Source organism: Aptenodytes forsteri, unplaced genomic scaffold (genome assembly GCF_000699145.1).
Source record: "Aptenodytes forsteri isolate BGI_AS27 unplaced genomic scaffold, ASM69914v1 Scaffold257, whole genome shotgun sequence".
Lineage (NCBI taxonomy): Eukaryota > Metazoa > Chordata > Aves > Sphenisciformes > Spheniscidae > Aptenodytes > Aptenodytes forsteri.
The window spans coordinates 6741676-6753802 of NW_008795194.1; the positions used below are offsets into that span (position 1 = coordinate 6741676).

General features: G+C 38.3%; 1 protein-coding gene across 1 annotated transcript in view; it reads left to right on the top strand.

Moving 5' to 3' along the window:
• CCNY (cyclin Y) overlaps positions 1 to 12127 on the top strand; it is a 56281-nt gene that overhangs the window by 11943 nt on the left and 32211 nt on the right. The window contains exons 3-4 of the mRNA XM_009278640.2: positions 7081 to 7181; positions 10746 to 10781. Of these exons, the coding sequence (XP_009276915.1) occupies positions 7081 to 7181; positions 10746 to 10781 (137 nt within the window). The remainder of the gene's footprint in view (positions 1 to 7080; positions 7182 to 10745; positions 10782 to 12127) is intronic.

Sequence of the window (12127 nt, forward strand, 5' to 3'; positions counted from 1 at the left end):
CAGGTTGCCCAGAGAGGTGGTGGATGCCCCATCCCTGGAAACATTCCAGGTCAGGTTGGATGGGCTCTGAGCAACCTGATTTAGTTGAAGATGTCCCTGCCCACGGCAGGGGGGTTGGACTAGATGACCTTTAGAGGTTCCTTCCAACCCAAACTATTCTGTGGTTCTATGATTTCTCTATCAAGTTTTTGCTAGAAATTTTCCCTCTCAGACAAGATGAAAATGCTCTGTTTGCCAAAGTACTTTCTTCTCTTCTTGGCAAGATGCACTTTTAAAGTTGAGTCTGTGTTTATGAGCAGTAATATCCACTAAAAATTAAGGGGTTTTTTTGCATATTGGAATATTTCTGAAGGAAGAGAAATCCTGCAGAAAAGGGAAGTAATATCTCTCTTCAGCATTTTTTTATTCTGGAGACCCTTCATCAGCCTTGTAGCAATAGCTTCCTTTCAGCATCGTCTTGTTTAGGGATCTGGACATGACTTCTAGTCTGCTATCCTGGCAATTGGACGTTCAAATCCCAGCAGATTAATACTGTTTTTATCATTCCAAGTAGAAAAACTAACATCTGTGTATAGACCAAAACTTCTTCAGCATCCTGGGGAAAAGTTCCTGGGTATCATTCATGTCAGAACCCCGGTCCCTGTAAGTGACCCTGTAGTGATTCACATCAGAGGAAGCCTCTTCCCAGCGGCAGCCCTGCTGATGGGGACTAGTGGAGAACGGAGGGGTCTTTTGCTTTATGTGGTGTGGCACAAGCAATTTCTGTGAGCCTTTTTGCATGCTTAAAATGATGTATGGTATTTGCTCCAGTGTAGCCCCCAAATTTTCCTGTCAGGGTGGATAAAGAGGCTGTTCTGCTTCTCTGTTGTAAAGCTACTAGGCATGTGACTGGTAATCAAACACTTTCAGCTAGTGATTATAAGAGTAAATATGGTACATGCTGAAATGGGAACATAGTCTAAAAAGTGCTTTAATCTGTGAAAAATGCAAAGCACAACATAAAATGCGAATTGTTTTTGTTAAGTGCCTGAGGCTGGCTATTGTAAAGGTTTTATAATTGCTGTCCAAATTCCTTAAGATATTTTAATTAACATTCCTTACTCAAAGAGAAGAACAAGATAAACTGGAAGATAGATTAGAGGCTTCTCAGGTGCTCTTGAAGCTCTCCTAGAGATTGCTTAATCTGGTCTTTACTCCTCTCCTTTGCAAGATCACAAAAAAAACAGGTCTAGAGGGGGCCTTTATAGGCCATCTGGCCCATCTAGCAGATTCCTTATACTGATGCCATTCCTAACAGATGCTGTTTAAGATGCTTTTTCAAGCTTCCAATAAGTTAGAATCAACAGGTTTTCTTTAATGGCTTACTTAAACTTCCTGTTTGAAATGTTTTTTCTAATGTCTTTTAGCCCTTTGCTTTGTTTCCTGTCCTCTAGGGTGAAGAATTTTACCTCTCCTGTCAGCCTCAAGGCAATAAGTTACATGAAGTGGCAAACTTTTGTAGGGGAGGAAGAAAAAATAACTTTCAAGGTGGAATGAGAGCACACAGTAGAGTTCTTTTACAAGGTTGCTATATAATACTTGCTGTGCTGGGAGCTGAGTAAAGTCCCTCTGGTCAAATTGCACAACACTAGCAATTATACGCTATGTAAATATAAGCCTTTGAGCTGCTTTTAGTGTTCAAAGAAATATTTAATCTTTTCAGGTTTGTAAAACAGGGTGCTTTATCAGTGGTGAAGTAGGGCCTGTGTGTGCTGCAGAAGTGTTTACCAGTGGTTGCTGAGCCCCCATAGAGCTCGGTGGTACTCTGACATAGTTTTCTATAGGTGACATGAGTAAGGACAAGCTTTGAGAGCAAAAAACTTGCAAGTACAGATCTAGTCTAAGGCATCAGTTTTGGACATTATCAAACATTGGTGAGACTAATCAACTGAGGACAAGGTTGAATCATGTCATAGACTGATGAGGTACAATGGGTATTACTTAAGAGTGGTTGGGCTGGATCTTTTTTTTTATTGTAGATGTTGGCAGAGAAAGGTAAGCAGACAATGGTGCAGTTTTCTGTAGCTTTTGTTCAGGTGAATATACCCATATCTAGCCACTAAATGTAGACAATTGTGCTGTAGTATCAAATTATGCAAGATGAAAATAAATGCAGAGCTTTGCAGAGCCATGCAGAGAATTGTGCTTGCTTGATTTTGGAAACATTTTGTTGACCTGTAAAATCATGTTTCTTCTGTGAACAAAGTTGTCAGAACTAAATCATGTCCTGAAGCAATAGAAGATCCCCAAGATAGGAACCTCCCTTTTCCAAGTCAGAAGCAGTCCTGGTATTTTGTCTTGCTGTTGTAATTTGGCTTCATGTGTACTTTTACATGCCAGTTTGCCTATTAGCGTTTTGGCCAGCCTCTACTGCCTGGGAGCTAATGGGCATGTCTCCACAGACGGGTGCAAGCAGGCCTCAATTTTTCCATGGGGGGAAATACTGTTTAATAGTACCTTTTAAAATCATGCAATAACTTACACCTGGTTGGATGGAAGAAGAGACAGTACTATCATTATTTAGGACAGAAGCTGCAAATTATCTTTTGATGGACAGGTGCAAAAGAACACTGAAAAAGACTAAAGCTCCTCTGCCAAACTGGAAGCTGACTGGCTGAAGGCCAGCTCTGGTACAAAAGCTGTATCGCTTCATTAGGGAAGCGTTGCGCCCAAATGAACAAATCCTGCTGAGCATCAGGGCAGAGTGCCATACTAGTGTGCTTAAAGAGCTTCCAGGACAGAGCTGGCTGGTACCCCTCATGGTCAATTCTGAGTGTGAGGTTTGGTCAGTATGCACCCGTCCGTTAGATGTTTCTACCCAAAACCACCCTGAAATTACTATTTTAACAAAATAAATAGTAAAACTTCCCTTGTCCCCACAAATTTAGGTTTAATTTCTGAGTGATGCTAAAATGAAGGCTGAGAGAAATTAATCCTTTTGTGTATTCTCATTGTGAGTTAGTTAGGAATTTGTTGTGATTCCTTTCATAGCAGCTACATAGAAGCAGTTCTGCAGAACTTGTATGATTTTGATGGCAAACTAAGCCATTCTATTTCTGATAAGACATATTTTATGTAGGCTTCAAGTAAATCGTATTGTTCAAACAACTTAAACGTGATTTGGAAAGTTGGAAAGTTTCAGGATGAAGCTGGGAGAAGAATAAAGCAGTGGTATTTCCTTAGTACTAACTGTGCAAGAGGGAAAAACTACTGGTTTTAGAGCTAGCAACACCTGGCATTAAATTGAATCTTGATCTCTTAGAGCTTGTTCTGCCACACATGTAAAAGCTTAGCAAGTTATAAAGCAATTTTTTCCGTTCTACATCTTTTTCTGTAAAGAAAGAAATTCCACAACACAGCTATTATGTATTCATTGTAACCTATATTGCCAGCATTTCTTAATGAACGTCTTTGGTTGAAATGAGAAAAATAACAACTGCTTCTGGACTAAAGAGCTACGAATCCTCTCCACTAAAAGAAATCACAAAATGATAGAAAATTGTTCCAGAATTCATCTCAAGAGGTTATTCAGTCTGGTTTCTTGCCTCAGAGCATCTAAGATATTCCTGGCATATGTTTGTTTTACCTCTTCTTTACAGCTTTCAGTGATGGAGATTCTGTCACTGCTCAAGTCACTCAAGCTGTCCCTGCCATTAGAAAAAGGTGATAGTTTGGAGTCGGGTTTTTTTGCCCTCACCTCCTCTCATACTTTCATGTCCAATCTTAATTTTCCCGAGTTCAATATAAGCCTGCTCTTTCTTATCCCATCCACAGTGGTCACAGAGAGCAACATTCCCTTCTTTGGAACTCCTTTCAACATGACTTAAGGCCAATATTGTTGCTTTGTTCCTGGAAAAAACCTCTCCAGTCTTTCAGTTTTTCCTTCTAAATCAAGTTTTTCAAACCTCTGATTATTCTTGCTGCTCTCTCCTCTTGACTCTCTGAAATCAGTTCATCTTTCTTGAAATACGGTGGTCAAAACTGGACATAATATTCCAGCTGAGCAGAGTGGAAGGGTGCTCCATCCTGTTGTATACATGGTAACTCTGTTTATAAATCCTGTATGATATTTTCCTTTTTTATAAAAGAGTGAATTTGTTGTTCTTCCACTTTCCCCCATGTCAGCCTTAATGGTGGGACAGAACCTGAGAAGGATCCCATTAATGATAGAGAGTTTGGCTAACTTCTTCAAACGCTTTATATTCTTTCTCAGTTCTTCTGATTTTTCTCACTTAGAGCCTCTCTGACTTGTCTAAACGGAAGATTTTTGTGGTCAGACATGATGGTTTTGAAATGTGAAGGCATTAAGCTCTTGTACAGTTTTGGGTGGACTTACTCCATTGAAATGGACACAGAAGAGGGTTTCTGTATAGGACAGTGCTGAATACTGAGGTGATGCTCAGTAACCTCTTTTGTCCTTTGCAAGGACGGAGAAGGTTCACCTGCAGCATTTTATGGAGGTTCAGAAAAGCCTGTTGGACTGAACTGCGGGACTTGAGATGTCTTCCAGCTTAGTCAAGCTAGAATATGAAACTGAGGGTGTTTTCCAGTAATTTGGAAAAGGTGGAAAATCTGTTACCTGGTATACCGTATGGCTGCAGTTGGATGCCAGAGTAGAAGCTGGGAATGTTGATCTACCAATAGGTTAGTTATTCACATGGCACAAATGTGTATATATACCCAAGATAGTAGATTTAGACTTGGCACCATTTTTCAGACTGGGAGAGGTACCCCTTCCTGCCAAGTTGTTATGAACAGAAAGTGAGGCATGAGACACCACATATTTTTCAGAAGTGTGAAAAATTCTAAGCCTAACGAAGTGTGATGTGGACTGAAAACCGTGGAGAGTTCTGTGATGTGGTAGTTTCAGAAATAAGGTGCATGGCTCTAATTATTGACATGTATCAAATGTTGGAGTGCTGTTTACATAAGAAAATTTGAATCTGATAGTGGTGTTGCTACAGAGTTGTTTTCCGTTTTTTACTCATGATGCCTTGAATGAATCCAGTCCATTTATCTTAAACTTCATCTAAACCTTTAAAACATGTTGACGCTTAAAATGTAGAGAAAACTTTCCATGTGCTTTTTGTTTTTTCTTAAATGGTGCTGAAACATCTGTACCTCTCCCTTTTTTCCAACCACTAAACAGTCTCATTTTCAGTTGTTTTTAAGTTGCTTTACCTTTATCATGCCTTCGGAAGGTTCTCGACAGTCTCATCCAGAAATTTGAACTAAGCTGTGGTAGAATAAAAGCTAGACCAGCACTCCCCTAGTCATTCTCGCTGTATACATCAATGCTAGTTAATACATTTTACAGCATTAATGCTTCCAGTGCTTCTAAATTTTCTGTTTGTTGCCTTGTTTAACATATAATAGCTTGGAAGGTGGATGGATTGTGAGCTTCCAAAGTATTACAAAGTACCTTTCTAAACTCCTGGAGAATTTTTGAGAGGGGATAATATTTTTTCATTTTTTCAGTAAACTTTTTCATTTCCAAGAAAAGCAGTTCAGCCTACAAATTTATTGGTCAAGTGGGGGACCTTGATAGAATTTGTTGGTGAACTTTGAAATCATTTCAACATAATGTTTCTATAATTGCAACAGCTTCAGAAAATGATTTTCTTCAATTAATGGAAGACTTTGAAAGCTCTTTTGCTTCTAGCTGGGAAAAACAGAAAGATGACTCAGATGCATGTAGGTTTTACCAGGAGTCTGTCTGTTCTGTATCTAATGAACGCTGCTAGGAAGTCTACTGCCTATGGAAAATGAAATATTAGTGAGATGATGGAGTGCTGGCAGTTGAAATAATACCTGTTTTAGAAATAAGGCAGGGGAAGATGTATTGAGGTAGGAGTCATGGGACCGTAGCCTGGGTACTCAGTTGCTCTGAGTTGCTAAATGTCTGTGGATTCCACCGATGGTATTAACGTTGGTCTCTCCACTGAAATGCTGGAAACAACATTCATTGTAAGGCAAAATAAAATTGTCATGTGGATGTGCCAACTGAATTTGAAATCTATTCTGCTATAAGTTAAACACGTAATTTGACTGGTCTTAACTTTCCTGACACAGGTTCTTGGTCAAGTTATTCACTTGTGTAGGTAGAATAAGCAAGGATAAAATCAAAGAGCATTAATGACTGTGATAGCTATTAGCTGATATGATGAAACTATTCTCTTTAGATTGGTGGACTGCTGGCTGCTCTAAACAGCTGAAAGAGAAGCCCTCTCAACACAAAAATCTTCAGAAATAAATAGTGTTGTCAAATGTCATTGTGTGGCTGAGCTTTCCAATGTTTTCCTACAGTAGTGCAGAAATAGGATTGAAACCTGTTATTAACTTTTTCTATTAAGAGATATGTTTCTTTTTTTATTTGCATATCCACTTTCTCTTAAATCCTTTGATCAATTTTCTTCCTGTCTAATAACAATCTATTCTTGATGAATTAATTTTCCTGAATTTTCCCTATCAATTTTTAGAGGTTTTAGAGGTTTTCCCTATAAATTTTTAGAGGTTTTAGAGGTTTTTTACAGTTTTACTGTAAAGAACTCTTTCCCCTACTTCATTCTGTTAGGGTTTGTTTGGGTTTGTTGTTTTTTTTTTTTTAATTTGCTTTTCTCCAAGCATGGTTTTGTATCTGTTTCTAAATCAGTCTTCATTGTTAACACAATTTCTTTTTCCCTCTTCCACATACTCTTTTGGAATGAGGACAGAAATTTAGGTCTTGTTCATCTTTGCTCTCCAAATGTATGTATGTATTTGAGTGATGCTGCACAAAAATTTTTGCATGGTTTTGGGGAAGGAGGGACGGAGGGGAGATTGGGACTTGAAAGCATTAGTCAAGGCTCAGGCAGGGATTGTTGTGACTTTTGTACTGGTAATTATTTCTGAACTTTCTGAACTGCTTCAAAACATGATCACATTAATGTGTGCGTCATTGTGAGAGACAGAGAAATTTGTTTTTTCTAAATTCTTACATCTCCTTAGAAAAATGCTTTGGTGTTACATAATTGCCATTGTTCTTTTGCATGTTTTTCATAGCATCCTCCTGGGCAGTTGAGAAGGAAATACAGTTCCTGCTCCACTATTTTCCTGGATGACAGCACAGTCAGTCAACCAAACCTCAAGTATACCATCAAATGGTGGGTTTTTTTGTTTTTGTTGTTTTTTTTTTTTTTTTGCTAGAACCTACATTATATATATGTATTTATGTAGACATATTTCTGAACAATTACCAAGCAAGCTTCAAAGGTTTTAGTTTTTGAAGTAGTAAATTTATTTAATTCAATCATGCTCCAGAGGCAGTGAATAGGATGAGCAAAGGGTATTACTCTTATTTTAGGTCAATGCAGAATCAAACTCCCAATACTGCATATTTTAACAGAAAGCAGCAATTAAGGATCTCAAATTCCAGGAGCTGAAATCCTTGTGCTTCAATGTTCAATTAGGTACTTGCTTTGGATGAGTCCTCAAAACTTACTTGGGTACTTGTTTATTCAGAATTTTGGAATTATCTGAAATTGAAGAGTTCTTTTCTGTTCATGAGAAAATGCTCATTTGCTAAGCTTTCCTTCCAGTTTTCTGTTTGAAATAGAAATTAATTGCCTCCAGATTCATTTCCTTATTGAGTACAAGGGCACTGGCAGTTTATTACACAGCAGCGGGGAGCTTTGTATGTGGTGCGCACATGGGCTTACCCTTGGGTGACATCTCAGATGATCATTTCAGGTTTCACTGGTACCTTTTTAAGTTTGGAAGGAAACGAAATTGGTATTTATAGAGTACTGTTCTTTACATTTTGTACAGTAAGGGGAAGAAATGAGAGAACAAATGCTCAGGCATTTTATGCTGTTTGTTTATTATGATTGCTGATACACTCTCTTGAATTGTTTGTAGGATGGTTACCTTGGTGTACTCAAATGCAAAGATTTATCAAGACAAAACCTGTGCTACAGAGATACTTAGATGAGACAGACATATTCAGACTAACAGGTCCAAAGGAATTTGTAATGTTGGTGGTCACTAAAACATGTTCTTAATTTTTCTATTAAAGGAAAAAAGAGGGGAGTGGAAGAGGGATTTGCAGTCAGACACCTAATTTCTCATCAGCTATTTCTGCCTGAAAGATAGTCCTGTTTCTCCTCAAGTTTCTTTAATTAGTAACTTAAAAATAATTCAGATGAACACTGGAAAAAGATTTTTTTGGTTTTTTTTCCTCCTGGAAACTCATACTCTTCTGCTCTAAAATCCTTTGCATGCAGATTTTTGTAAGTGCAGCTTTTTGCGTGGGTTTCAGGTCGCTTCTTGCATCGGAACTGAGCCTGGTCGTGGAAAGGAGAAATGGGTTCAGTTGGCCACAGCAGCCGAGAAGCGTTTTCAGTGGGCCACGGTGGCCAGAAGCAGCCTTGTGAAAGAGGAGACAGAAAGACAAGCTGGGGGGGAGCAAGGTGGTGACGTCGGGGAGAGACTTGGGGTGCGTGGCGGGGGGCAGAGCTGGAGGGAGGAGAGGGCGCACGTCAGGCTGGAAGAGCTGGCGCTGGGTCCGGGGGGGAGGAGTTGTGCAGGGCTGGGGCCAGGCTGCCAGCGTGGGAAGGGTTGGAAGCTGCAAGGGGTCAGAGGGTTTGAGAAGGGGTTATGTGGGGTCAGAAACTGGACTTTGGCACATGAGGCCTCTGGGTGAGGAGTCTTTTCCTCCTCTTCTCTCCTGTCTGGCTGCACATTTAACAGATTTAAGGGTGTGGGGATTGCAGGATTATTGTTTTTGTAGTACAACTTCATTTCTTGCCCCCATCCTGGCAGTCTCTGCGGATAAATGACTATTGCACTTAGGTAAATCTATGAGGAATGTATTTTGGCCATCTCATTTATTTCTTCTGGGTCATGTTGTGTACCGGTGTGTTTAAAATACTAGCGCATCTACTGGAGATCTGCAGCATCGGTGGGGTGGCCAGGGTAGAGTGATGGAAAGCTTCATAAGCTTCTTTCCTGCACACTGAGTGCTAGGAATGAGCATATGAAAAGCAGAATGAAGCTTGGATCTGAGTTAATCTATCACAGCTCTGAAAGACCTTCGGATTCTGATATAGATTTCTAAATAGTAAGTATTTTCCTAAACTTAATTCGACATCTTCTTACAAAAGCAACCATATGGGCACCAAGCAGAGCTCTGCACATAGATTCTTGCATCAGCTTTCAGAAAGTAAACTGGAACTGCAAGTGTGTTCCTAGGGGCATAATTTAAAATTAAATTTTAGGACTAATTCATTTTGTGAATAGCTTTCAGTCAAATGAAATTCATTCATAAATGTGTTTTTTGTGTTCAGTGAGGGCTGTGTCCTTTAAATGTTCAGGGTACACAGTATCTCTTAATTCCTTAAATATGTATCCATACAAAAATACCAAATTTAAAAAGCATTTATGATCTAAAAACTTCTAATGCAGCCAAGTAAAAGCTATAATGCTCATACAAAGTTAGCAAAATATATTTACTTTCAACTAAGAAAAAATATTTTCCGCTACATGGTGGTTCAAAAAAAAACCAAAAAAAACCCAAACCACAGCCAAAGCTGAAATAATTTAAAATTCTACTAGTGGGGTAGCTCCAACATATTGTTTTCCTAACATGCCAGTTTTCATACATGTCAGTTTCCATGTAAAAATTCTGGAATAAAATTACAGAGCAACCAATTCACTCTTTTAAAAGGCCTTTTATGGAAAAGAAAGAGGGGAATTTTGCGTCAGTATAAGACATGAGCATCTTACAGTGAATCACCGACAAAACAAATTGTCAACAAATAGAATCGGTGAACTCCTTCCTCCTTCTCCTTTAGCTTTGACTGAGTTTTATGCTGCTGAAACAAGTAGCGAGGGTGCTGGTTCTGCTTTATCCTTCAATAAAGCTCTATCATGTGTAAAGCATGTGTCCTTCAATAAAGCTGGAGTCGTGAGTTGGAAACAGGAGAATAACCATGAGAAGCCATGTCTTAATTTTCTTCAGTCTCAAATGTGAATGAGATCAGTTAGTTGTATACATAATTAAAATCTTAGCATTCTATGAATATAAGGACGCATTTTGTCTTTGCGCAGAATATAAACAGACGTACTTGGGTGTGTGGTTGAGAACATGGGAAATGCATAATGCAGTAAGTTATTCAGGGAGTCGTCTTTCCAGAGTTAAAATAAGTAACTTGAAGCCATAAAACTGTAGGAGCCTGGTATGCGAGTAACTACATAGAAAGACAGCCAAAAGTTAATGGATTTAAATATAAAATCATAAGCCAACGGTGATTAAAACATTTCATGTTAGCCTGGCAGCATTAGCAAACAATAAAAGAGAATGTCCAATGCCTGTGATGCCTTATCTTCAACCTTGGAAGTCAGTAGGAGTTTTAGCATTGACTTTAGTAGGGTAGGGCATTAAATGGAAGGTAAGTGCAACTTGGTATGTGGAATATGAGTATTTTTGTAAGGTACTTCCATACTAGTGAAAAGGAGGCACTTGGAGTGTGCTGAAGAAGTATTATAAAATTGTCTAACAGGTTAGACAAAACAGCAGTTTTCCTGGTATCTAACAATGGACAGAAGAAAACAGGCTGTTGAGCATACTTTTTGTCATGCATTGTGCTAGGTTTTAACTTTGCATGTTAATATGACAAATAATACGATTTGACAGTCCTGAGATATTAACTCTGTATTTTTCTTTACAGTGTAGCTCTTGCAATATATTACCACATCAAAAACAGGTATGTGAATAATGAAATCTTGTACTGAAGATATCTTTAATCAAAACAAATGAACTGCCCAGACCCTAAAAATCCATGCTCTGTTTCTTTCAAAAAGTTTTTGGGTAGTAGTTTTCTTATTTCCCATGTTAGAAATGAGAAATGTATTCTTTTATTTCTTTATATATATATATATAAAAAATATTTCTATATAATGTATAAAATATTGCTTAGAAAAATAAAAATTAGAGGATTATGTACCATAAGAATCTGGAAGTACAGTTCAGCATTGAAAAACTGATGATTCAGTGTTTGGTTTTATGTGCACTGAGCACTTGTGCATTGTTACATATATTGCAATTACATATAGAGAAATCTGAATAGTGTCTTGCAGATTTATTTTTTTAGGCTACACCTTTATAAAGTTAACTGTGTAAATCAATGATCAGTTAATGTTAATGGATTTTGAAATAAAACCCATTAATTATACAGTAAGAGAGACATTGTGAGTAGATGAAATTCAAGATGCCTCAGAAACAGAGCAAGTCCTGGCTTATCTCTTCTGGTGTAGTATGTTTTAGATCTCTGCTCAGTCAAGTTGATTAAAATTGAGTAGAAAATAGGTTCTCTAAAAAGTAACTTGGTACATCAATTTGCAATTCAACATGAAGAAAACTCTTTTGTGCCTTAAATTCCATGTTCTCATGTTATATCACAGTATCATAAAATAATATTTCCTGACATCTCTAAGAAGAGATTGTATAAATACTTTAAGTGACTTTTGTGTCCGTGGCTTTTCAATGTGTCTTTTCAGACACATTTTGGCTTATATCTCAATCTAACAAGCCACTTACACGTTCTTTCTTCTGGACTGTAAGAAGTCCAACTAGAACAAAAGGAATTACTCATAAGTTTAAAGTTAAGCTGATACGTCATTCGGGACCATGTTTCAGGTCACTGGAACCCATCACACTTCTTGAAACAAGGCTGACATCTAAAGAGAAACCTTTAGAAGTGCACAAGGGCAGAAAGGCTTAGAGCTTGATCCCTGCTGAAAGCGCTTAGAAGACTTTCCAAGACGTCAGTGGGACTGAAACATGGCAATATGTAAAGCAAAAGTTGGAGTGAAATCTTTTCGCAAACTTTTAATCTCATTTCCCAAGAAATGGGGCATTAGTGATCATGCTTGGATCACTTGTTTATCCCTCTGTGGTTCCCTTTTTCCCCTTTCCTCCATTGTCCCTGGGTTAGTTTGGCTAACTAGTAAATTTTTACTACGCTTGACTAAATAATAGAGATCTCAGAGTGTGGTGGGTTGACCCTGGCTGGACACCAGGTGCCCACCAAAGCCACTCTATCACTCCCCT